The sequence below is a fragment of the Eubalaena glacialis genome, chromosome 4 (genome assembly GCF_028564815.1).
Source record: "Eubalaena glacialis isolate mEubGla1 chromosome 4, mEubGla1.1.hap2.+ XY, whole genome shotgun sequence".
Lineage (NCBI taxonomy): Eukaryota > Metazoa > Chordata > Mammalia > Artiodactyla > Balaenidae > Eubalaena > Eubalaena glacialis.
Genome location: NC_083719.1, coordinates 70,528,286 through 70,555,696, shown reverse-complemented (window position 1 = coordinate 70,555,696; position 27,411 = coordinate 70,528,286). Strand labels below are relative to the sequence as shown.

The following is a 27,411-nucleotide window of genomic DNA, read 5'->3' as shown; positions in this document are numbered from 1 at the left end:
TACTATGAAAAAGAAATTATAGATCAAGTTAGTGCTCTTGCTATTTAAAAATGTGATTATCAGGGCTTCCCTGGTGGCGCAGTGGTTAAGAATCTGCCTGCCAATGCAGGGGACACGGGTTCGAGCCCTGGTCCGGGAAGATCCCACATGCCGCGGAGTAACTAAGCCTGTGCGCCACAACTACTGAGCCTGTGCTCCAGAGCCCGTGAGCCACAACTCCTGAAGCCCAGCGCCTAGAGCCCGTGCTCTGCAACAAGAGAAACCACTGCAATGAGAAGCCCGTGCACCGCAGCTAGAGAAAGCCCACGCACAGCAACGAAGACCCAACACAGCCAAAAATAAATAAATAATAATAAAATTTAAAAAAAATTCTAGAAATGTGATTATCAGACTAAAAAAAATCAATTGAACAATAAAATTAAGTAAATTTAAAAGAAAGTAAAAGAAGTAGAAAAATAAATGGAAAATACAATGGAAATGTGAGGGAGAAAGAATTAATCTCAAAAACCAACTCCCAACAAATAGGAATTTCAGAAACAAAAAAAGACAACTAAAGACAGGAGCTAGAGTTGAAGGCCATGAATAATTAGCAAGAAAGTATCCATTAAATGTTCAGAACAATGAATAAATGCAAACTCACATTTGATACATTATTTAAATTTACAGAGCACTAAGGAGAAAGAGAAGACTCTAAAAGCTTCCAGAGGGGCAAAAAGCTTTAGTTTTTACAGAGGAATGAAAATCAGATTGGCTCAGTCTTCACATCAGCCACAGCAAAAGACAGTGAATCATGCCTTAAAATTTCTGAGGGAAAATATTTTAAACCGAGAATTCTACACCCAGCCAAATTATCAATAATGTGTGAAAACTGAATGAAGAACATTTTTAGACAAAAAAGGACTCAGAATAATTGTCTCCTATGTGCTCAACGTTAGGAGGTTACTTGAGCAAAAAAGGGGGAAGTGGAAGGAGTGATACAAAAAGAATGATGTGAGATCCAAGCAGAAAACTAGCTACAGCCTGGAAAGTAATGAAGGGATGTCTCAGCCTGGCAGTTGTGAGATAACTTGGAGAGAAATTTGTCAATATTGGAGCAGAAAAGGAGAGGCGTACGGAGGGAGATTTTAGACAAAGAATAGATTCCAAAGATTTGATACCATCTTAGAGACCCTGCAAAACTTATGGAGGCAACAAAGACAGATAATTAAAGAAAAAAAGAAAGACAATAGGAAACTCCAAGAAAAACAAAAAGCCATATAAGACGAAATATAAGTATGGTTATACAATAAATAATATTTATATTGTCACAACAATTTTAAAACTTTATTGATTTTGAATTTTATATTCAACTTATAAAAATGTTTATAAACTTAATTTTATGAATTAAAAAAGCAGAATGTAATGTCATCAATTTTGGTAAGGTAAATACAAACTACAAAGAATGCTAACTGGGTGGTGAAAGATGGGAGGAGAGCTAAAGTGTGAAATCAAAGGATATTGTCTGAGGTGGTTGTATCAAGAAATACATGTGAAAATGTATTATTTAGAATTTAAAAGGCAAACAATGTAGAAACTAAAAAATAGTGATGAAACTATATTGGGAAAAGGTGTGGGAAGTGGTATAGTAACCTATATCTGCATTTCCCATGGTAGATGTATAAACATTTAACAATATGGTGGTAATCACCAGAAAAAGAACCACCAGAAAGAGTTTAAAATATTTAAAGTTGTTCTTTATGAGGGGCTATAATGGAAGTAGAGAAAGTTAGTGCAGGAGACTGTGGCTTTTCATTTTAAGTCATTCCATACTATTTTTTAAAACAATGTATATGCTTTACTTTGATTAAAAATTTAAAATATTATGGGAATTCCCTGGTGGTCCAGTGGTGAGGACTCGGCACTTTCACTGCCAAGGGCCCGGGTTCAATCCCTGGTCAGGGAACCATGATCCCACAAGCCCTGCCGTGTGGCAAAAAAATAAATAAATAAAAAATAAAATAAGTATTATATAATTAAATAAATATAATAAAAAATAAATAAGGGGCAGAGAGAGCTCTTCTTACAGGAAAATTAATGACCAGATTAAGAAGACTGTCTACTTTCCTTTCAACCTCCTTCATGCCCTTGCACAAATCTTCCTCATATTTCAGGCCTCTTCCAGATGAGATATTCTTAACACTTCCAAGATAGTGCTTTTAGTAGGGGGCAGGGAGATTGAAAATTTATCTCTGACATACAAAGAACATAACTGGTTGCATATTAAGTGTAACAGAACATATTAAGTGTAACATTCTATGAAAATATCAGAATGGAAAAATCATGGGATATTGTAGATGTAGCTAGGGGAGCCTAACCTAACTGAATATTGTCACTTCAATTTTCAAAATAGAGCTGCAATTAGGATACAATTCAGCCTTTTATGTCTACATAATAACAACTGACATTTATTATATACTTATTTTATATCAAGTACTTTGTATCCATTATGTTTATTCATTACAATTCCATGGGCTTAGTATTTTTACTGCCAATTTACAGTTGAAGAAGTGAGGCTCAGAGAAGTTAGGTAACTGGCCCAAGGTCTCACAGTCAAAAAATGGGGAGTTAAGGATGTGAATCCAGGGAATTCCCTGGTGGTCCAATGGTTAGGACTCTGAACTTCCACTGCAGGGGGCATGGGTTCAGTCGCTGGGGGTAACTAAGATCCCGCATGCTGTGGGGAGGATGGGGGTGTGTAGGATGTGAACCCAGCTCTCCTGGCTCTCCAGTCCATGCTATGCTGCCTATCTATCTATCTATCTATCTACCTACCTACCTACCTACCTACCTATCTATCTATTTGCCATTAGCAATATAAGTGTAATCCTTGGATTCTTGGAAGCAAGTACCTGCTATTTTTCTGAGTATTTATTTAGTTGTCATGTTTGTATATTTCTTTCAACAAATTATATGAGCATCAATTTAACACTGTTTTGTGTTAGGTACCATCTAATGGCTAAGAGCTCTTGTCTCTGTAATCAAACTGCCTCTATTTGAATCTTGGCTCCAGCATAGACCAGTCATCAGCATCATACGATGCTGAGCAGTAAGTTAACCGCTCTGGGCTTCAATTTCCTCACCTGTAAAATGGTCATAATAGTCCATATCTCAGAGGTTTTCCTGGGAGATTGAATGAGATAATCCACACAAAGCGCTAAGATCAATGCCTGACACTATAACCTCCTGATCTTCCCAAGGAAGTTTAGATTTTACTTACCCCATTTCCATCAGTTGGAAGACTTTTAAAAAGAATTTTATGATAATGAGGAGCTTAACAATTTTATTTCAGATTTATGATATGTATTTAGTATTTTATTGTGTTCGTTTTGTATTTTTCATGTAAGAGCACTTACAATAAAAGACCCATTATAGGAATCACTAAAAAACTGCCACTTCTCTTATGGTTCCAAGTAGTCAAATAGATATTAGGTAGCCTGAATTTTTTTTTTTTTTTGGCTGCGTTGGGTCTTTGTTGCTGCACGCGGGCTTTCTCTAGTTGCAGCCAGCGGGGGCTACTCTTTGTTGCGGTGCATGGGCTTCTCATTGCGGTGGCTTCTCTTGTTGCAGAGCATGGGCTCTGGGCTTGCTGGCTTCAGTAGTTGTGGCACATGGGCTCAGTAGTTGTGGCACACAGGCTTAGTTGCTCCGCAGCATGAGGGATCTTCCCTGACCAGGGCTCGAACCCGTGTCCCCTGCATTGGCAGGTAGATTCTTAACCACCGCACCACCAGGGAAGTCCGTAGCCTGCATATTTATTCATTCATTTACTAATTCACTTATTCTCTGAGCCATGTGCCAGGTATGCTGATGGGAATAAGGTGAAGACATACCAGTGTTCTACCTCTGTCAACAAAAGGGCAGGCAAAATATGGCACCCAAATTGGTATTTAATCTTCTGTCTTGTGTGAATCTGGCTGTGGTAGGAATTAAGATAATGATGTCTGGAATTCTGAATGTGCCTCTCTGTTAAGTCACTTGTAATCTGTTAACATTTAACAATTAAATGGTTGTGAAATAGTGCAGCAGAATGGTGCCAAAAATCCTGTCAATGAATAAGAGGATCTTAAGCAGCTTATTGAAATAAAAAAAAAAAAAAGGTAAAGTTTCAAAAATGGTATTCAGCTTTTATTCTGTGATGAGGAGAAAAATGCCCGTGCTTTAATTGCAAACATGATTTCCTGAAGCATTCCAAGTTTTCCTTGGAGACTTTCAGGGCCAGAGATTGACTATCCCTGTGCCTGCTTGGAAAGAAAAGGGCTTGATAAAAGTGCTATGTCTGCTGGCACAGTTTAATCACTTAATACCTTGTTCCAATTGAAAACATAACCCAACCCCATTCAGATGATGGAGCACCTACACTTGATCTGTCTGTGGCTTGTGCAGTCACTGATATTTCCAAGGGAAGTGTTGTAATGGTTGACATAGAAATTAATTTCATAGACTTGGGGCCAAACTGAAAAAAAAAAAATTCATTGGTGTAATTTGCTGCTGATGAGCCCTGAAAATGTTGCTCAGACTAAATAAGCTCATGTCAGTCTGGAAAAATGGTCCTAAGTGTGGACTGGATATTGGGAATAGAGGAGGGATGGGGGGAGAGGAGGAAAAGAACTGAGAAAAAATTCTTTATTATTGGAGAAAAAGACAATTTCAAGGACAGTCTCAGAGACCACATTCTCTGCATAGTTTTTGATTCTCATAATTGCTGAAATAAACTAGCTGTCTTCCAGAGAAAGTTGTAAAATTATCAAAGGTATTAATTCACTAACTTCAATAGCTGGAGGAAAAATTTAAGCTCTTTTTAGGGGCATACAATTCTTATAGATAACACCATTCCTGAGATCTTCGTTTCCACAACTAGATCGGGTGCTATTGTAGAAGTTCACATAACATTTGGTGCCCTTAAATAACTTTAAGAACCAACCCTTTCATACATGCAAAGGAAGGCAAATGCAAGGATTGCTGGGGTGGTTGTTGTGTTTTTGTTCATAAATGCTTCCAGTATAGATCACTTGTCCTTAAACTTTTTAGAATCATGAATCACTTTGGGAATTTAGTGCAAGTTATGACCTCATTTACAGAAGTGTAGATATATGCATAAAGATACAAAATTCTTTATGATCCTTCCTGTACATTCATGGACCCTTAGACTGTTAGGGGTGATGGATCAGGTTAGAAAGTTCTCTTAGACAGTTAAAACATAGAGTATTACATAGAGTAGACAGTTTAAATATAGACTATTTGTATAAAATAGGAAAATATTTATTTTGATATTAATATTGTCCTATAATTTTATACAACTGCAAAATATATTGAAGTAAAATATTTCATAAACTCTACAATTTTTGAACTATAGATTATTTAGTTCAATCTCCCAAAATTAACAAAGCCAAGACCCAGTAAGGACAAAAGACTTCATCAAGTTCACCTAGCTAGTTTATAGCAGAGAAAATGCTATATTATATTTTATGCATATAAGTGTATGTGTGTACTAAACTTTCAAACTGGTATATGAAAAGAGTAGATTTAAAGGACAAATTTAACTTTTAAAAGGGTACCATTACTTGTCAATAATATCTATTCTGATTTCTTCCCTAACATATTAGGGCATTAGGTAGCAAAAGGAAGAATTAAATGAAGAAATGCTTGTAACTATATTTATCAAATCAGAACACCTCATTAGCATAAATATTCTTAATATCTATACATTTTTAAATGTCACCTATTTCTAATTCAATTACGTAGAAATAGAGTATATTTATTTTTTCAAAGAAATTTTCATGAAGCTTTAAATTCAAGAAAAAATTTCATCATTACTTTCCAGGGAAGATTATTTGAAAATAGAAATAATTTCTGAATTATTAAATTGATCATTTTGTTAAAAATCAAATGGTTTCAGTTCATGAAACAGATACCAACAAGCAGAACAAATAGGAAATAAATTAGGTGCTATTAGGAAGGATTTTAGTATTGCAGTAGTTTCGTAGCTGTGTGTGAGAACCTTCTGTGAAGAATCGCCCGCGGGTGGAGAGGGGCCCTGGCGTCCGCCTCTTCTTGTGTGGCAGTTGGTCTGTGGCTCACACTCTGACAAACCCAGACATTGATCCTCAGCTTGTCCTGTTGAGGCATCGCTGCCTCCTCTGGAACTTCTATTGTTTTGGAAAACAGTGGCACCTCTGAGACAAGAACCGTCCGCATTTCACTCATGTTCTACCCTTAGAAGTTTTGGAAAGGGAATGTTGTTTTGACCTTAAAGCTCCTTCCAGAAGACTGGGTTCTGAAGGGTGTTACTACCACGTGATTAATTCCCACTCTGGAGGCCTTCAGCCCCCTGGAGACAGCTGTTGTCCGCTCGTGAGTGCAGGGGCGACCTCCTGCCACCCTGGGCCCAGAGCTAGGCTCGGGTGCTACTCCTCTCCGCCCCCCACACCCTGCCAGGGCTTTCAGGGTTCAGGTCCTAGACGTTTGGCTTTGAGCACAACTCACTGCAGAGAACTTGGGCCCGCGTGGCCAAAGGGATCAAAGACTCCGGACCCGTCGCCTGCAGGAAGCGCGGGGACTGGCCCTTCGCTTCCTGGAAGTTCTGACAGCTTCGCTTCTGTCCGTTTCCTGACCCGCTCTCTCTGGCTCTCTAAAGCTCTCTGGGGAGAGCTGGGGAGGATAAAATTGCCTCTCAAATCACAGTGCTGGGAGGGCCAGGTTCGGCGGGGGTGGGGAGGAGGCACGCGAGTCAGCCACTCCCGCACCTGCCCCTGGTCCGGGACCCCCTCCTCCCGCGCAGGCCCGGTGGGAACGCGGGAAATGGGTGGGAAGTGCCATCCCCTAGTTCTGCATTCTTGCTTCTGCTAGAGGACATTGCTTTGCGGTCTATCTTTTGTTTTGATTTACTTTTTTGATTTCTACTTTTCCCGTTCTGTTTGGAAACATGTACCTGTTTTATTTACCTCCTTTATCCCAACACATCCTCTTTGCCCTTTTTCTGCATCCCTAACGCCCAAGTTGTACGCGTGTGTCAGCATCTATCCTGATTTGCCTCGAGTGACCAGAGCGCACCGTCTCCGTCGGCCAGCCCTTGACCCCCAGGAGCCCTGGGGTCATATAGCTCGATTCCGGGAGTGGGGTCCCTCCGCTCCGGGCATTACTTCTGGGATTTTTTCCGCTCACCACGGATTGGAAGTCAGAGAGCAACCACTACCAAGGGCGCTACAACAGCGAGGAGCCCGGGGAAAGGCTGGGCCAAGACCCAACCAGATCCTCTCTTTTGGTCTCAGAAAGACTTTTTAGGAACCCTAGTCCCCTTTCTTCATCGGAGCTTTACATTTCGCTTCTGTTATGAATTTCCAAAAGGAAGGCAGGCGATGGGGGAGGGACCATGGAGGAAAAAAAAGAGCGAACAGGAGACACTGGAATTATATATTTATTTCATATAAAGAAATGATACGTATGTAATTTTAGATTTTCTTCCGAATTAGAGTGCTGAGTCTATAGAAAACCTATTTTTAACACCCCCTTCTCTCATAACGGCCTTGATTGCTTAAATTGCTTCTAATTGGGTGGCACACGTTACTGGAGACGAAGGACGCATAACAAGCAGCCCTCATTCTTTCGCAGATTTCGATAATGTCTCTGGATGAATATCTTTTCCAATCAGGGTAAAACTAGAAAACTCTTAAACTGCCCACAGTTTTCCTAAGGGGTTTGTGCAATAGGGGAGAAATGTCCTGACCATCTCATGATCATGCAAATAGATGGCATTTTACAGAATACACAGCATAATAATGCAGTGCCAACGTTTTCCTCCGGGTTTGGCGTGGCACAAAGAGTAAGCATACTTTTCAGAAACAAAACAAAACAAAACAAAACAAATAAAACTCAACCTTCTCCTTCTCTTACTTAGCATTTGTAAAGATTTTCAGCAAACTTCTTTAAAACAAAAGTACACCTTAGTTTCTCCCTCCCTCCGCCTTCCCCTTGCCAAAGCCTTGGGCGGCCCTGAGTGCCCCTGGCTCGGCGTGCCAGCCGGGACAGCAGCGAGCAAAGGTCATTACCGCGCAGGCGGGCGCGTTTCAGCTTTTTGGGAGAGTCAGCGACTGGCAGATACCCGGGGCAAGGAGTTCTTGGACCTCTCAGAGGTGTATCCCCAACTTGAGTCCGCTGAGGGCTAGGGTCCGAGGTGAAGGCTGGTTTGTCTAAGGTGCTCTCTGGCCACTGGTGGGTAGGGCGCCTCAGAGGTGAACAGACGTCTGAAGATCGTGAACTTGAAATATGGTCAAGCGAACAAATCTGACATGGAGACATACATCTCATTATCTCGCCAAACTGCACTTTCACTTTTTGCATTACCCCCAAACAAACAAACAAAATACATAAAAAAGTTATTTGAGGCCGGAGGAAACGTGCCCAGAGGAAGTGTTCCTTTCTGTGTCAACTTTAAAGGCACCGGATTTTCCTTGCAATTCTTTGTTTTTACGAAAAGAAAACCCCAGAATGGCGCGGAGAAGCTCCCTTAGGGCACTTTAAATTGTGTCACAGCAGGGTCCTGGATGAAGCCGGAACACTCCAGAGTAAGGGTACTTGTGGGTCCTTCAAAGGCAAGTCTACCCAGGTCACCTGCCTGGAGGGTAGGGTGTGAGCAGCCTCCCTGCCCCAGCGGGTCGCCTGCTCCTTTCCCGCTGAGCTCACACACAACTTTTCTTTTCCTTTTATGCATCAAAGTGAGAACACCTGGATTTTGGTTTCATCTAAGGTTTATGCTGCATTAAAGGCCCACTGCTATACAACTTTACATTCTACATTGGCCCTCAGAGTGAGTTTATCAGCCCCATGACGAAAGATTTGGGCAGTAAGAAATTCTCAACGGTGGCATTCCAATTTGGTTCCTGCAATAGGCATGTCCCTAAACCCTGGCCTTGGTTGGGTCACCAAATACTGTTGAAACTCCCTGGCTGTCTTTAGAAGGTTCTGGATTATACAAGTTGCCCCTCTACTAACTAGTTCCTCGATGGGTTTGAGGTACAGTGTCGAGGAAAACTTCCCAGATTGGAGGCACTGGCAACTCTAAAGGGTCAGGAAAATGCCTCCTATTTAAGAGATGCCTTTTGGCGGCAGTTTAAAAACTGAGAGGCAACATCAAAACTTGTCCTTTAGAAAAGGGTAGCTCTGGTGGTTCGAACCCGATCTTTTGGCAGGCAAAGGAGCAATTTCCTGGAAACGAAATTGGCATTCAAAGAGGGTGAGGTAAAGCCCAGCACCCCTGGCCACATTTTGGACCCCAGAAGGGCACTTCCCCGTCTGTTTAGAAAGAGAAAGGAAAAGGAAGAGAGAGAGGGAAGAAAGGGGGAGAGGGGAGAGCGCAAGAGAGAAAGGGAGAAGAGGGGATATTTAGCAAGTTAAGAGGTTAAATATTTGAACAGATTTGTAAATATATAGACAGCTCTTGTTATTTGGAATGTGTAATAATGCCTTTTGTGGTGCTGTCTGGCTGGGAGGCTGCGGAGAGGACAGCTCCCTAGCACCTTCCTCCCAGGGAAATCAACGGCAGAGCTCAGGAGCTCGCAAAACAAAAACAGGGGCTATCCTCCTTTGCGGAAGGGGGATTCTCCTATTCTGTCTTAAAAATAAGAAGGAAAGGAGAAAAGAAGAAAGGAAAAGCAGAATAAATGAAAATGTTTTATTTTTCTTAGGTATGATTTTTCAGGAGCATCCCAGAAAGCCATCTCAGGGTGAAGTAATTTCAAAGTATTGTTTAACCTGATGACATGCTCTAGCTCTGTTATCTATCGTGCATCCATTATTTCTTTGAACCCGACTCTTGTCTGACAAGCGTGTGTGTGTGTGTGTGTGTGTGTGTGTGTATTTAGAAAACCTGGGTTCACTAATGGTGCTTCTGTGGCTGAGCAGGGTAGGTTTCTTACGTTTTTCTCGCGTTAGTGTTTTCTGGAAAACTGTACTGAGCGCTGTTGATGGCATCTGTCTTCTGCTTGTGCCTGTGGGCGGAGGACACAGGCTGTGGGTGTGTCCCGCCCACAGTTGCGCGGGCATGTGCGTGCGCGCGCGCGCGTGTACACGCATTCTCTGGTGTGTGCCTCAAATGGAGCCTTTTTTTTGTTGTTGCCTGTGTCTGCGTCCTGTGTATATTAGTATTATGCAAATAGAATCATTCCGCTTGAGTATTTTTTGGAGGGGGAGGGGATGAGCCATTTAAATTCTTCTCATATTTTGTCGGCAGTCTTTCCACTGCATGTGAATTCACTTGGATGCCTTTTCTGAGGTCCGTGTCTGTGTGTGTGTGTGTGTATGTGTGTGTGTGTGTGTGTGTGTGTGGTGGTGGTGTGCTGGTCAGTGGGTGTATGGGAGAGTGTGTACAACCTGTGAGCACCTTGTGAGTGATGTGTGTTCTCTCCTGTATGTCTCTGCCCCCCTCCATGTTTTGTGTTCTGAGGGTGATTATGTGCATATTTACATACGTGTGCCTATTCCCCTGCCTACATGAATTGTCTGCCTCTATAATACACCCGTTTCATATATATTCTCTTATCTTTTGGCAAAGTGCCTTTTTTATTCCTTGAGGAATATTTATTGCTGTGATAGTCTGAAATGAAAAGTGGTCTCCCATGAAGGAGATGGAAGAGAAAGGAGTGTTCATCTTTCTTAATAGACGGGGCAGAGCCAGTTGACTGGATCACAGGATTTCTCTGCACTTTCTGCGTGTCTGTGTGTGGGGGGGACACGGATGGGCGGAGGGCTTGTGGGGAGGAGAGAAAAGGAGCCTTTAACTAGAACAAAGATGGGACATCGCGCCCCCTCGCGGCCAGGCTTCATATTGCGCAGACCTGGCCCTCTTCAGCTTTTCTGTAGCCAAATGAATCCTGTAATTTGTCCGTTAAACCATTCAGGCACCGCCTCTCAGACCCAGCCTCCAGCCCTCAGCCAATCACAAGGCTCCATGCAAATCACCTCTTCCGTTCTCCAAACCTAAGTCCGCCTCAGCCGCTACTCTTGCCGCCCCGCCCCCGCCTCATTCTTCCCCTCTCCACCCCCTCCCTCCTCCGCTCCCACCCGAGCAGCTGCCGGGGAAGAGGGCAGTGCTGGGTGCCTCATGCATATGCAGATGATCTTCTTCCTCCCTCCATATTCTCCTGCCCCCCCCACGCCCTCCTCCCCCAACTCAGTCCCCTCCCCACCTCCCGCCCGCCCCTCCTCTGGTTTCCCCGCCGTGTCCCAGCGCCTAGACGGGCGGTTCTCAGAGCTCTGGTCCCGGGCAGCTGTTTCCCAGAAGGAGGCCTACGAGGGAAAGGGAGGAAGGCACTACCCTTGAAATCCTCTCGAAGGTCAAGTTTGAGACTTGCTGAGCCGGGGCGGGGCGAAAGGCGTTGAAAATGCCTCTGCAGGGTCTGTAGGAAGGTTCTGCACGCAGACTGGTTTTGAAATGCCTTTCTCCTCCTAAGCACCAGATTAATTTCTGTGAAACACACAATGTACTGGTCATATCCAAAGGCAGGATGACGATAGATGATTCTGTAAGTCCAGAGCTACAGTGCGTATTTGTCTTGTGCATCAAGGCTACACAGCTCCTTAAACCGCAAAGAATTGGAGGTGAGATCAAACAGCGTTAGATCTGCTTAGTAGAATCAGGGTGAGTGAGAAGCGGGCGCGTGGAGGAGAGGGCTTGGGGGCACAAGGCCTGCTGAGGTGTGCCATTTAAAGTCAGCGCCTCCAGTGGCACAGCTGAGCGCTTAGAGCGCAAACAAGACCCATGAAAAGAAAAACCAAATCTTCGAAGAAAAAACAAGACCTGGGAGTAGTAGGTTGTTACTGTTAACTTACATCCAGACTCTGATTTACCGGTCTTTTACAGCCAGCCAGCCAGCCACCGGTAAAGGGTATTCAGGCTTTGAATACTGCTCTGAACTGACCTTGAGGCACATTTAAGGGAAAAGTGTCACTGGAGAAAATCGCGGTTCATATAGTGCTTTGAGATTCTCTAATGCGAAAGCAGGATAATTGTGAAGTGACTTTGTTTCATAGATGTGTACTTCGACACGAATTTCTAGTGAAAACTGAGTCAGTTCCCCCTCAAATCTTACACTGTGGAGAGGTAAGTACAGAGCACAAGATGAAATAATATCTTGTCAGCATTTATTCATTGAACACATTTTTATGGAGTGCTTATTCCATGCCAGGTACACAGCATCGTCTTACATGCAAAGCACATTATGTGCACCGTGATTCTCAGGTGTACTGGAAGTTAGGGAGAGGAACAGGAATTCTGGAAGTTTTCTGTCGTAGAGTTGCTCATGGTCTTGCAGGAAGAAGAGATATAACAGATAAATGTGGTACAGTGTAACATGGACTGTGGAAACAACATAAATATCTGTCTGGACTACAATGAATTAATATACTGGCATATTCCTGCAATGAAATACTCTACAATAGTTAAAAATGAATGGACTGTTTTGAAAGCAATGTTGGATGAAAAAAACAAATTGCAAATGAAATGTGATATTAATATAATATTAATCTCTTTTAAAAAGCTCTGCAAACACAAAAGTTGTTGGTACATAACTACATAGTAAAAGTATAAAAACATGTCAGGGAAGGATGCATGCCAATTTCGGGATGGAGGTTACCCCTGGGGGGAGAGGAATCCTTTAACCATAGGGGTTTTTGCTCTATGAGTAATGTTTATTTCCCTTAAAAAAAAAAAAAAAAAGAAGAATTAGAAGGATGAGGGGACATAGAGAAGTATGGGAAGGCTTTTTTTTTTTTTAATTTTATTTATTTATTTATGGCTGTGTTGGGTCTTCGTTTCTGTGCGAGGGCTTTCTCTAGTCGTGGCAAGCGGGGGCCACTCTTCATCGCGGTGCGCGGGCCTCTCGCTGTCGTGGCCTCTCTTGTTGCGGAGCACAGGCTCCAGACGCGCAGGCTCAGTAATTGTGGCTCACGGGCCCAGCTGCTCCGCGGCATGTGGGATCTTCCCAGACCAGGGCTCGAACCCGTGTCCCCTGCATTGGCAGGCAGACTCTCAACCACTGCGCCACCAGGGAAGCCCCTGGGAAGGCTTTTTAACAGGACTATTCAGAAGACAATTCTCTCTGAATACATGGAAAGTACTGAAGCTTTTACACATTTTATATAATTAAAAAAAAATTTTAATTTTTATACAATTTTTAAAGGTTACCTTCCATTTACAGTTATTACAAAATATTGGCTATATTCCCCATGTTGTACAATAGACATCCTTGAGCCTATCTTACACTCAATAGTTTGTACCTCCCACTCCCCCATCCCTATATTGTCCCCCCTCTGTGGTAACCACTAGTTTGTTCTCTTCATCTGTGAGTCTGCTTTTTTGTTATATTCACTAGTTTGTTATATTTTTTTAGATTCCACATATGTGATGTCATACAGTATTTGTCGTTCTCTGTCTGACTTATTTCACTTAGCATAGTGCCCTCCAAGTCCATCCATGTTGCTGCAAATGGCAAAATTTTGTTCTTTTTAATGGCTAAGTAGTATTCCATTGTATACATATACCACTTCTTCTTAATCCACTCATCTGTTGATGGACACTTAGGTTGTTTCCATATCTTGGCTATTGTAAATAATGCTGCTCTGAACGTTGGGGTGCATGTATCTTTTCGAATTAGTGTTTTTTGTTTTTGTTTTTCTTTTTCAGATCTATACCCAGGAGTGGAATTGCTGGGTCATATGGTAGTTCTATTTTTAGTTTTTTGAGAAACCTCCATACTGTTTTCCATAGTGGCTGTACCAATTTACGTTCCCATCAACAGTGTACAAGGGTTCCATTTTCTCCCCATCCTTGCCAACATTTGTTACTTGTGTTCTTTTTGATGATAGCCACTTTCACAGGCATGAGGTGATATCTCATGGTGGTTTTTTTTTTGTTTTTTATTTAAAATTTTGGTCCCTGATGAAGTTTTAACTCCCAGACTTTTAAAAAAATAATTAATTAGTTACTTTGTTTATTTATTTTTGGCTGTGTTGGATCTTCGTTGCTGTGCACAGGCTTTCTCTAGTTGCGGTGAGCAGGGGCTACTCTTTGTTGCGGTGTGTGGGCTTCTCATTGTGGTGGCTTCTCTTGTTGCGGAGCATGGGCTCAGGTGCATGGGCATCAGTAGTTGTGGCACACAGGCTTAGTTGTGTCACGGCATGTGGGATCTTCCTGGACCAGGGCTCGAACCTGTGTCCCCTGCATTGGCAGGTGGATTCTTAACCACTGTGCCACCAGTGAAATCCCTCTCATGGTGGTTTTGATTTGCATTCCTTGATGATTAGTGATGTTGAGCATCTTTTCATGTGCCTGTTGATCATCTGCATTTCCTCTTTGGAAAAATGTCTCTATTCAATTCTTCTGCCCATTTTTAAATTGGGTTGTTTGTTTTTTTGATGTTGAGTTGTATGACCTGTTTATATATGTTGGATATTAATCCCTTATTGGTCATATCATTTGCAAATGTTTTCTCCCATTCAGTAGGTTGTCTTTTCATTTTGTTAATGGTTTCCTTTGCTGTGCAAAAGCTTTTAAGTTTAAGTAGGTCCTGTTCGTTTATTTTTGCTTTTATTTCCTTTACTTTAGGAGACAGATCCAAAAAAATATTGCTGTGATTGTCAAAGGGTGTTCTGCCTATGTTTTCCTCTAGGAGTTTTATAGTATCCGGTCTTACATTTAGGTCTTTAATCCATTTTGAGTTTATTTTTGTATATGATATTAGAGAATATTCTAATTTCATTCTTTTACATGTACTGTAGCTGTCCAGTTTTCCCAGCACCACTTATTGAGCAGACTGCCTTTCCTCCATTGTTTATTCTTCCTTCCTTTGTCATAGATTAATTGACCATAAGTGTGTGGGTGTATTTCTGGGCTTTTTATCCTGTTCCATTGATCTATGTGTCTGTTTTTGTCACAGTACCATGCTGATTTGATTACTGTAGCTTTGTAGTATAGTCTGAAGTCAGGGAGTGTGATTCCTCCAGCTCTGTTCTTCTTTCTTATGATTGTTTTGGCTATTCAGGGTCTTTTGTGTTTCCTTATTTTCAATCACTACAAGAAAAAACTGCAAAAAACACAAACACGTGGAGGCTAAACAATATGCTACTAAACAACCAATGGATCACTGAAGTAATGAAAGGGGAAATTAAAAAATACCTAGAGACAAATGACAACAAAAACACAATGATCCAAAACCTATGGGACACAGCAAAATCAGTTCTAAGAGGGACGTTTATAATGATACAAGCTTACCTCAGGACACAAGAAAAATATCAAATAAACAACCTAACCTCACACCTAAAGAACTAGAGAAGGAAGAACAAACAAAACCCAAAGTTAGAAGAAGGAAAGAAATCATAAAGATCAGAGCAGAAAAAATGAAATACAGACTAAAAAAAAAAAAAAAAAAAAAAAAAAATCAATGAAACTAAAGGCTGGTTCTTTGAAAAGATAAAAAAAATTGATAAACCATTAGCCAGACTCATCAAGGATAAAAAGGGAGAGGACCCAAATCAATAAAATCAGAAATGAAAAAGAAGTTACAACTGACACCACAGAAATACAAAGGATCATAAGAGACTACTACAAACAACTATATGCCAATAAAATGGACAACCTGGAAGAAATGGACAAATCCTTAGAAAGGTACAATCTTCCAAGACTGAACCAGGAAGAAATAGAAAATATTTCTTCTATTTTCTTCCATTTTATTACTTTTCTTCTATTTTATTACAGATCAATTACCAGTAATAAAGTTGAATCAATAATTTAAAAACTCCCAACAAGCAAAAGTCCAGGACCATATGGCTTCACGAGTGAATTCTATCAAACATTTAATGAAGAGTTAAAACCGACCCTTCTCAAACTATTTCAAAAAATTTCAGAGGAAGGAACACTTACAAACTCACTCTTTTTTTTTTGACTTTTAATTTTTTATTATTGTTTAAACAACTTTATTTGAGTATAATTGCTTTACAATGGTGTGTTAGTTTCTGCTTTATAACAAAGTGAATCAGCTATACATATACATATATCCTCATATCTCCTCCCTCTTGCATCTCCCTCCCACCCTCCATACCCCACCCCTCTAGGTGGTCACAAAGCACCGAGCTGATCTCCCTGTGCTATGTGGCTGCTTCCCACTAGCTATCTATTTTACATTTGGTAGGGTATATATATCCATGCCACTCTCTTACTTCGTTCCAGCTTACCCTTCCCCCTCCCTGTGTCCTCAAGTCCATTCTCTACGTCTGCGTCTTTATTCCTGTCCTGCCCTAGGTTCTTCAGAGCCTTTTTTTTTTTTTTTAGATTCCATATATATGTGTTAGCATATGGTATTTGTTTTTCTCTTCTCTTTCTGACTTACTTCACTCTGTATGGCATACTCTAGGTCCATCCACCTCACTACAAATAACTCAGTTTCGTTTCTTTTTATGGCTGAGTAATATTCCACTGTATATATGTGTCACATCTTCTTTATCCATTCATCTGTCGATGGACACTTAGGTTGCTTTCATGTCCTGGCTATTGTAAATAGAGCTGCAATGAACATTTCGGTACATGACTATTTTTGAATTATGGTTTTCTCAGGGTATATGCCCAGTAGTGGGATTGCTGGGTCATATGGTAGTTCTAGTTTTAGTTTTTTAAGGAACCTCCATACTGTTCTCCATAGTGGCTGTATCAATTTATATTCCCACCAACAGTGCGAGATGGTTCCCTTTTCTTCACACCCTCTCCAGCATTTCTTGTTTGTAGATTTTTTGGTGATGGCCATGCTGACTGGTGTGAGGTGATACCTCACTGTAGTTTTGATCTGCATTTCTCTAATGATTAGTGATGTTGAGCATCCTTTCACGTGTTTGTTGGCAATCTGTATATCTTCTTTGGAGAAATGTCTATTTAGGTCTTCTGCCCATTTTTGGATTGGTTTGTTTGTTTTTTTTTGATATTGAGCTGCATGAGTTGCTTGTAAATTTTGGAGATTAATCCTTTGTCAGTTGCTTCATCTGCAAATATTTTCTCCCATTCTGAGGGTTGTCTTTTCATCTTGTTTATGGTTTCTTTTGCTGTGCAAAAGCTTTTAAGTTTCATTAGGTCCCATTTCTTTATTTTTGTTTTTATTTCCATTTCTCTAGGAGGTGAGTCAAAAAGGATCTTGCTGTAATTTATGTCATAGAGTGTTCTGCCTATGTTTTCTTCTAAGAGTTTTATAGTGTCTGGCCTTACATTTAGGTCTTTAATCCATTTTGAGTTATTTTTGTGTATGGTGTTAGGGAGTGTTCTAATTTCATTCTTTTACATGTAGCTGTCCAGTTTTCCCAGCACCACTTATTGAAGAGGCTGTCTTTTCTCCATTGTATATTCTTGCCTCCTTTATCAAAAATAAGGTGACCATAGGTGCTTGGGTTTATCTCTGGGTTTTCTATCCTGTTCCATTGATCTATTTCTGTTTTTGTGCCAGTACCATACCGCCTTGATTACTGTAGCTTTGTAGTATAGTCTGAAGTCCAGGAGCCTGATTCCTCCAGCTCTGTTTTTCTTTCTGAAGATTGCTTTGGCTATTTGGGGTCTTTTGTGTTTCCATACAGATTGTGAAATTTCTTGTTCTAGTTCTGTTCTGAAAAATGCCATTGGTAGTTTGATAGGGATTGCAATGAATCTGTATATTGCTTTGGGTAGTATAGTCATTTTCACAATGTTGATTCTTCCAATCCAAGAACATGGTATATCTCTCCATCTGTTTGTATCATCTTTAATTTATTTCATCAGTGTCTTATAGTTTTCTGCATACAGGTCTTTTGTCTCCTCAGGTAGCAAACTCACTCTTTAAGGCCAGCATCACCCTGATACCAAACCAGACAAAGATATCACAAAAAAAGAAAATTACAGGCCAATATCACTGATGAACATAAATGCAAAAATCCTCAACAAAATACTAGCAAACTGAATCCAACAATACATTAAAAGGATCATACATCATGATCAAGTGGGATTTATCCCAGGGATGCAGGGATTTTTCAATATCCACAAATCAATCAATGTGATATACCACATTAACAAATAGAAGATTAAAAACCATATGAACATGTCAATAGATGCAGAAGAAACTTTTGATAAAATTCAGCATCCAGAAGGACATGCTCTCCCTCCCTCTTGCGAGAGCACCAGGATCACAACTAACTGCTGGACAATCATCCACAGGAAGACACTGGAACTCACCAAAAAAGATACCCCATGTCCAAGGACCAAGGAGAAGCCACAGTGAGACGGTAGGAGGGGTGGAATCACAGTAAAATCAAGTCCCATAGCTGCTGGGTGGGTGACTCACAGACTGGAGAACACTTATACCACAGAAGTGCACCCACTGGAGTGAAGGTTCTGAGCCCCATGTCAGGCTTCCCAACCTGGGGCTCCAGCAACAGGAGGAGGAACTCCTAGAGAATCAGACTTTGAAGGCTACTGGGATTTGACTGCAGGACTTCGAGAGAACTGGGGGAAACACAGACTCCACTTTTGGAGGGCACACACAAAGTAGTGTGCGCATCGGGACCCAGGGGAAGGAGACTCTCCAGGGGAGACTGAACCAGACCTATCTGCTAGTGTTGGAGGGTCTCTTGTGGAGGCGGGGGGTGGCTGTGGCCCACTGTGGGGACAAGGACACTGGCAGCAGAAGTTCTGGGAAGTACTCCTTGGCGTGAGTCCTCCCAGAGTCCGCCATTAGCTCCACCAAAGAGCCCAGGTAGGCTCCAGTGTTGGGTTGCGTCAGGCCAAACAACCAAGAGGGAGGAAACCCAGCCCCACCCATCAGCAGTCAAGTGGATTAAAGTTTTACTGAGCTCCGCCCACCAGAGCAACAGTCAGCTCTACCCACCACCAGTCCCTCCCATCAGGAAACTTGCATAAGCCTCTTAGATAGCCTCATCCACCAGAGGGCAGACAGCAGAAGCAAGAAGAACTACAATCCTGCAGCCTGTGGAACAAAAACCACATTCACAGAAAGATAGACAAGATGAAAGGGCAGAGGGCTATGTACCAGATGAAGGAACAAGATAAAACCCCAGAAAAACAACTAAATGAAGTGGAGATAGGCAAGCTTCCAGAAAAAGAATTCAGAATAATGATAGTGAAGATGATCCAGGGCCTCGGAAAAAGAATGGAGGCAAAGATGGAGAGGATGCAAGAAATGTTTAACAAAGACCTAGGAGAATTAAAGAACAAACGAACAGAGATGAACAATACAATAACTGAAATGAAAACTACACTAGAAGGAATCATAGCAGAATAACTGAGGCAAAAGAACGGATAAGTGACCTGGAAGACAGAATGGTGGAATTCACTGCTGTGGAACAAAATAAAGAAAAAAGAATGAAAAGAAATGAAGACAGCCTAAGAGACCTCTGGGACAACATTAAATGCAACAACATTCGCATTATAGGGGTCCCAGAAGGTGAAGACAGAGAGAGAAAGGACCAGAGAAAATATTTGAAGAGATTATAGTTGAAAACTTCCCTAACATGGGAATGGAAATAGCCACCCAAGTCCAGGAAGCACAGAGAGTCCCATATAGGATAAACCCAAGGAGAAACATGCTGAGACACATAGTAATCAAACTGGCAAAAATTAGAGACAAAGAAAAATTATTAAAAGCAGCAAGGGAAAAATGACTAAATAACATACAAGGGAACTCCCATAAGGTTAACAGCTGATTTCTCAGCAGAAACTCTACAAGCCAGAAGGGAGTGGCATGATATACTTAAAGTGATGAAAGGGAAGCACCTACAACCAATATTACTCTACCCGGCAAGGATCTAATTCAGATTCGATGGAGAAATCAAAAGCTTTACAGACAAGCAAAAGCTAAGAGAATTCAGCACCACCAAACCAGCTCTACAACAAATGCTAAAGGAATTGAACTAGAACAAAAAATCTTAAAATTTGTATGGAGACACAAAAGACCCCAAATAGCCAAAGCAGTCTTGAGGGAAAAAAACGGAGCTGGAGGAATCAGACTCCCTGACTTCAGACTATACTATAAAGCTACAGTAATCAAGACAATATGGTACTGGCACAAAAACAGAAACATTGATCAATGGAACAAGATAGAAAGCCCAGAGATAAACCCACACACCTATGGTCAACTAATCTATGACAAAGGAGGCAAGGATATACAATGGAGAAAAGACAGTCTCTTCAATAAGTGGTGCTGGGAAAACTGGACAGCTACATGTAAAAGAATGAAATTAGAACACTCCCTAACACCATACACAAAAATAAACTCAAAATGGATTCAAGACCTAAATGTAAGACCGGACACTATAAAACTCTTAGAGGAAAACACAGGAAGAAGACTCTTTGACATAAATCACAGCAAGATCTTTTTTGATCCACCTCCTAGAGTAATGGCAATAAAAACAAAAATAAACAAATGAGACCTAATGAAACTTCAAAGCTTTCACACAGCAAAGGAAACCATAAACAAGATGAAAAGACCACCCTCAGAATGGGAGAAAATATTTGCAAACGAATCAACAGACAAAGGATTAATCTCCAAAATATATAAACAGCTCATGCAGCTCAATATTAAAAAAACAAACAACCCAATCCAAAAATGGGCAGAAGACCTAAATAGACATTTCTCCAAAGAAGACATACAGATGGCCAAGAAGCACATGAAAAGCTGCTCAACATCACTAATTATTAGAGAAATGCAAATCAAAACTACAATGAGGTATCACCTTACACCAGTTAGAATGGGCATCATCAGAAAATCTACAAACAACAAATGCTGGAGAGGGTGTGGAGAAAAGGGAACCCTCTTGCATTGTTGGTGGGAATGTAAATTGATATAGCCACTATGGAGAACAGTATGGAGGTTCCTTAAAAAGCTAAAAATAGAATTACCATATGACCCAGCAATCCCACTACTGGGCATGTACCCAGAGAAAACCATAATTCAAAAAGACACATGCACCCCAATGATCATTGCAGCTCTATTTACAATAGCCAGGTCATGGAAGCAACCTAAATGCCCATCGACAGATGAATGGATAAAGAAGATGTGGTACATATATACAATGGAATATTACTCAGCCATAAAAAGGAACAAAATTGGGTCATTTGTTGAGATGTGGATGGATCTAGAGACTGTCATACAGCGTAAAGTAAGTCAGAAAGAGAAAAACAAGTATCGTATATTAACACATGTATCTGGAACCTAGAAAAATGGTACAGATGAACTGGTTTGCAGGGCAGAAGTTGAAACACAGATGTAGAGAACAAACATATGGACACCAAGTGGGGAGAGCCATGGGGGTGTGGGGATGGTGGTGTGATGAATTGGACGATTAGGATTGACATGTATACAGTGATGTGTATAAAATTGATGACTAATAAGAACCTGCTGTATAAAAAAAAGTATATATATATATATATATATATATATATATATATATATATATATTATTCAAGTCAAAAAAAAAAAATAACTAAGCTGAGTGAAAGAAGCCAGGCAAAAACAAAGAGTTCATGCTGTATAATCCCATTTATATAAAATTCTAGAAAAAGCAAACTATCATATAGTGACAAAAAAAAAAAAATTCAGCATCCATTTATGATAAAAACTCTCCACAAAGCAGGCATAGAGGGAATACACCTCAACATAATAACAGCCATATATGACAAAGCCACAACTAATATTATACTCAATGGTGAAAAGTTGAAAGCATTTCCTTTAAGATCAGGAACAAGACAAGGATGTCCACTCTAACCACTCTTATTCAACATAGGTTTGGAAGTCCTAGCCGCAGCAATCAAAGAAGAAAAAGAAAAAAAGGAATCCAAATTGGAAAGGATGAAGTAAAACTGTTACTGTTTGCAGATGACGTGATACTATACATAGAAAATCTTAAAGACACCACCAGAAAACTACTAGAGCTCATCAATGAATTCAGTAAAATTGCAGGATAGAAAATTAGTATACAGAACTCTGTTGCATTTCTATACACTAACAACGATATATCGGAAAGAGAAATTAAGGAAACAATCCTGTTTACCATCGCATCAAAAAGAATAAAATACCTAGGAATAAACCTCCCTAAGGAGGCAAAAGACCTGTACTCTGAAAACTATAAGATGCTGATGAAAGAAATTGAAGAATGCACAAACAGATGGAAAGATATACCATGTTCTTGGATTGGAAGAATCATGTTGTTAAAATGCCCATACCACAGAAGGCAATCTATGATTCAGTGCAATCCATATCAAAATACCAATGGCATTTTTCACAGAACTAGAACAAATAATTTTAAAATTTGTACACTTTTTATATAATTTAAAATTTACATATAGGAAAATTCACTTTTTGGGGGTTATAAAATTCTATGAGGTTTACAAATGCATAGAGTCCTGTAATCACCATTACTAGTAGGAAACAGAACACTTTCATCACCCCACTCCCCAAATTCCTTTGTGCTATCTTTTGCTTTTGTAGTCAACCTTTGCCCTTTGTAGTCAACTCCCTCATAAATTTAAACTCTGGAAACTACTGATGTGTTCTCCATTCCTATAGTTTTGCCTTTTCCAGAGCAGCATATAAATGGAATCATACAGTAGGTAGCTTTTGTGTGTGTGTGCCTGGCTTCTTTCACTTAGCATAGTGAATTTGATCTTCATGTATGTTGTTGGGTGTATCAAAAGTTTAATCCTTTTGACTGCTAAGCAGTATCTCATTGGACATACTACATTCATTGGACATAACACATTCATGTGGACATACTATAGATTGTTTATCCTTTTACCAGTTGAAGGCTGTTTGAGTCATTCTGGTGTATTGTTTCTTGATTCCAGGGACTGGAATCACAGTTGTGCAGGGTGTTGTCATGTATAATGTGGATTGTTTGTAAATGGTTATTGTATTATATTGGTAAATGTGTTCAGTTATTTGCCCCCAGAGGCTAAATGTGTAACCTGATGTTAAATACTGTGTGGCATTAAACTAGATAAAACCTGCTTAGCTAAATGTATAGAAGAACACACACGTTCACAGTCATTTGGGAGTTGCCCTTCAACTAATTTAGTTTTAGTGACTGCAGTAGGAGAGACTAACTCGAGATGCTGATGATCAGCATGTGTGAATTTACATGTGTGCAGCCGATTACCCAGATCCCTAACTCTCTGAGCATCTATGTACTTCTGAATATAGAACTATGACTTGTTTCTAAATATTTCCTCCATCCTTGTTGAAAGATTGCCCTTAGCTCTGCGAGGTGAGCTTTACTGGCAGGTGAGCTTTACTGGCAGGTGAGCTTTACTGGCAGGCTGAATTCCTACTTATTGGATACAGGATGACTACTTGACACCACCAGTCTAGGGGTTTTAAACACTTCTGAGGATTCAGTCATTCCAGATCCGGGTCTATACTGTCAACCCTCAAGGGTTTACTTTCTTCTTGTTCATCTCTTGCTGGTATCGTGAAAAGCTGACAGCTGGACTGTACAAAATAGGTGCTGAGTTCAGGCACAGAGTGTGTGAGCCTGTGGGCATATAGGCATATCTTAATGCATGCCTCAGAATTCCACAGTCAAGTATGAATTGTTTGTGAATTACCTACGTAAAGCCTTATTTATTTATTTAAAAATTTTCTAGCCCTCTCATGGCTATTTGAAAGCTGTCTTGTCAAGGGCAGCTGTGCCAGTAATAAGATGGGAAGAAGACGGGTAAACAAACGTTCAGAGACTGACTGCTTTCTGGGTGTGGTTTAGAGCAGAGAAGAGGACAATCTCAGCTGTAAAAAGTGATAACAGCATTGCGATCGAAGGATCGAAGGAGTGCTGTTTCTAATCCTAGTTCTCTTGCTAAAGCAAGCTGTTTTTCTAACTTAAAATTGTATCTAGTTGCTACCTATGAGAATTCGCATGTCATTTTTAGTTTCAGTTCTCATAATCAGCATCACCCTCTGGCAAATGACTCTAGAAACAAAAGTTCCATTTATGTAGTCAAACAAAAGAAATATTTAGTAAAGTAGGCACTCGGAATTTACTTTGGATAAATTCTTAAGTAAAGGTTATAGAGGTTATAAATCAAGGGGGGAAGATGCCACATTTTAGCTTTGTTAAGGCCCTGTGATACCTTGGGAAAAAGTATTTGTACCATAATTTTCTTATAAAAGGGCAAAAAAGTAAACATGTTACTATTTATGATTTTAAGATTCCCCCAGCAAGAAGCACTTTATGAGCCATAGGCTTTGCTATTATAGATTTCTTTCATTAATCATGCCAAATTGCATTGATGGAGGCACCTACCATCTACATTTTCCTGCTTAAGTTAATTATAACACACCAAAGCTTCATGTTTTCTAGTGCACTTTGAAGATTTTGAGAAAGTGTCCATTTCCCCCAAATAAGCTAATTTGCAGCCATTTATTCAAATAAGATAATTTAGAAGCATGCACTCATACCTTTTGTCATCACTGCTGCAATTGTATTTAGTAAACATGTCCAAGCTACAAGCTACTGGCCTGTGAAGATTATCACTCCAGTGACTTACAGTAGTTTTCCCATTAAGGGAAGATCGTCTTCATGCTTTGTGCTGCAAATAAATTGGTGCTGCCTTAGTACCAAGACTGTGGTACCTAGTGAAAATGAAGCTCCTGATGGTAAAAAGAGAAAAGAAACACCTTTGAAATGACGACCAATTCTATGATTGTGGATTAAGCCAGTAAAGCTTTTTCTCTTCCAGGTCCTGTCTTTTAAAATGAGATTCTATTTAAGAGTGTTACAGTAGTATAATATAAATCAGTGGCTCTGGCTTTTTAAACTTTGGTTCTCTCTCCTATAAAGCAGCATAAGTGAGTGACTTATCATAACGTTGGAATAATGACATCTCAAGGCCTGTGTGTTGCATTCACAAGCAAGGAAATCCCAGAACAGGGTTGACTCAGCAGTACCTGACTAGGCTGCTTAATGCACCAATGAATACCATTGCCCCTAGGAATTAAATACAGAGGTGCCTGGAGCTTATGTAAAGTTCTCTGTGCTATTTGAAAAAGGAACTCTGAGAAAAGATAGGCTGATTTTTAATTTTAATGTTTTACTCATCGGTTTAAGTACATTTATGGTTTGCTTTGCAAAATGTCAACAGACATCCCAAGTGGATAACATTTTAAAAAGATTGAATTTCCTGTATTTGCTCTAATATCATCTCAAAAATATGGTCATCAATGCCTACAGGTTCATTGGTTAAGACAACCCATTCAAATGATTATTACAAAAATCCAACAATACTTTTTGTCATTTTCCACATTGTCACAAATTCTCATTGAATAGAATTCCAGCAAGAGAGATCTAAAGATTTCATTCCAGTTCTGATGCATTTAGGAAGGGCTCCAAATGGAATTCAGATTACAAGGTGGCCGAAGGACACTCTGAGAAGGAATTATCTGTTACCTAATGGTATTAATGTTCATTTTGTATTACAAATAATATTATACATTTGTATATTATACACTCAACAATCGACAAAATACTTTCCCATAAATTATCTCGTTTCATGTAAGTTATTTCACAGCAACTTCATAAGATAGGTTGGCGATGACAATTATCCTTATTTTATAGGAAAGGATACTGAGGTTCAGAAATATTGAAAATAGATCACTTTTTTATGGAGTGCTTTCTTTGTGTGAGGCAGTCTTCTAAGAACTTCACATGTTTTAATTCATTTGATCTAGATAGCAGCTGCAGGAAGTAGAAATTATTATTGTCATTTCATTTTACAGATTGAACCACAGAGGTGCAGAGAGGTTAAGTAATCTCTGAAGCTACGCAGTGAGTAAGTAGTGGAATCAGATGAGAACTCATCTAGTCTAGTTCTCGACACAAGTGCTTAACCATCTCACCTCTCTGCCTAGCCAAGCTTTTGCAACTTGTCCCAGGAAACTTGGCCACTAGGTGTCGGGTCCTTCATGGGTCTTCTCACTCCCATCAAAGCGCTTTTCCATTTTGCATTTGGTTGTAACTTACCTCATTATCTTTTGCTTTATAACACACTACATTTTACTTACTACCTTCTGGACTTCTCATTTTCCCTGACTGGAATGTGAGCTTCCTTATTGCAGGGAGAAGAAAATGATTCCTTTTATTATTCCCTACCTTGTCTGGAACTTCTTCTAAGTTAAGAGGGAGCCAGTTAAAATGTATTGAATTGAATCAAAGTTATGGAACTCCTTGAATATTTTAGACCTAAAAATTTACGAGTGGAATTTTGGTGATGTGAAAGTAATTGACAATGGGAAGGGAACAGTGATTAAACCAGGGGAAAAGGGAAAGTGTTGATATGATAGGAAGACATGAGATAGTAACAGTGTTTATACAGCCCTTACTATGGGCCAGACACTTTTCACGTATCAGCCCATTTAATCCTTAGAACATTCTATTATTATTATTTTTTTATGAATGGGAAGACTGAGGCACAGAGGTTGTATGACCAACCCATAGATACATGTGTCTGCGGGTGTGTTTGTATGTAAATGAGGGAGAAGGAAAGCAGTAGAGATTGTTTGGCCTCCCGGTCTCCCACACCAACAGCTCCCAAAGGTTTTCTGGGGAATATTTATTTGATTTCATCAGATATTTCCTATCCTAGATGCCCTGGCCTACTGACTTTTCCTCCTCCTTTCCAGTCTCTGCCTGGCACCACAATTATCTTTCTAAAATATGCATCTGATTCTTCTCTCCCTTACTTACAGGTTATGTGGCCTGCTGCATGACAGCCCTCTTTTACATTTTCATCATCATTTCTGCCTCCTTCTTCAGACTTTTTATTACCATTGTATTTTTAAATGCTCTTTTGTCCCTGGATGGACCATGTACTTGAATGTTCTTGTGACTTTATCCACGTTGTCCTCTCTACCTGGAATACTATTCCCTTACTTTTTACCTGTAGAATTACACTCATCCTATAGGGTAAAATTCAAATGTATTTTCTGATGAAGCCTTTTAATCCTACAGGTAGAATTAATATATCACTCCATTAAGATATACTTTTATTTAATAAAAAACAATAATAGCTAACATCTACTGAATTCTCAAGTGCTACAATTTTATTATTGATGAAGAAGAACAAGAATCAGAGGCTCTATATAACTTGCCTAAGATCACTTGGGTAGTAAGTTTTCAGACAGATGCGTCTGAGCCCAAAACCCATGAACTTAACCACTTTGCTCCATTGATAGCACATATCAGTTGCATGTTTACGTATCTCTTTCTTTTCATTAATATGAACCCCAGAAAAGTGGTTGTTTGCTTTGTATCCTTTCTGCCTAGCACAATGTCTGTAATAGAGAAGGAGCTCTGTGCACACAGTTA

At 40.1% G+C, this 27,411-nt stretch overlaps 1 protein-coding gene and 1 non-coding gene across 3 annotated transcripts in view; both read left to right on the top strand.

Annotated features, from left to right (window-relative positions):
• The window catches only part of TMEM161B (transmembrane protein 161B), a 132,793-nt gene that overhangs the window by 90,143 nt on the left and 15,239 nt on the right, over positions 1 to 27,411 (top strand). The window contains exon 13 of one of the 2 annotated variants that reach the window (XM_061187984.1): positions 25,824 to 25,876. The exons of the other annotated variant lie outside the window; for it this stretch is intronic. Within the exon in view, the coding sequence (XP_061043967.1) occupies positions 25,824 to 25,856 (33 nt within the window). The 3' untranslated portion in view covers positions 25,857 to 25,876. The remainder of the gene's footprint in view (positions 1 to 25,823; positions 25,877 to 27,411) is intronic. 2 annotated transcript variants of the gene reach the window in all.
• TRNAE-UUC (transfer RNA glutamic acid (anticodon UUC)) lies at positions 1,870 to 1,942 on the top strand. Its single transcript has one exon. It is a non-coding gene; the product is annotated as a tRNA-Glu (tRNA).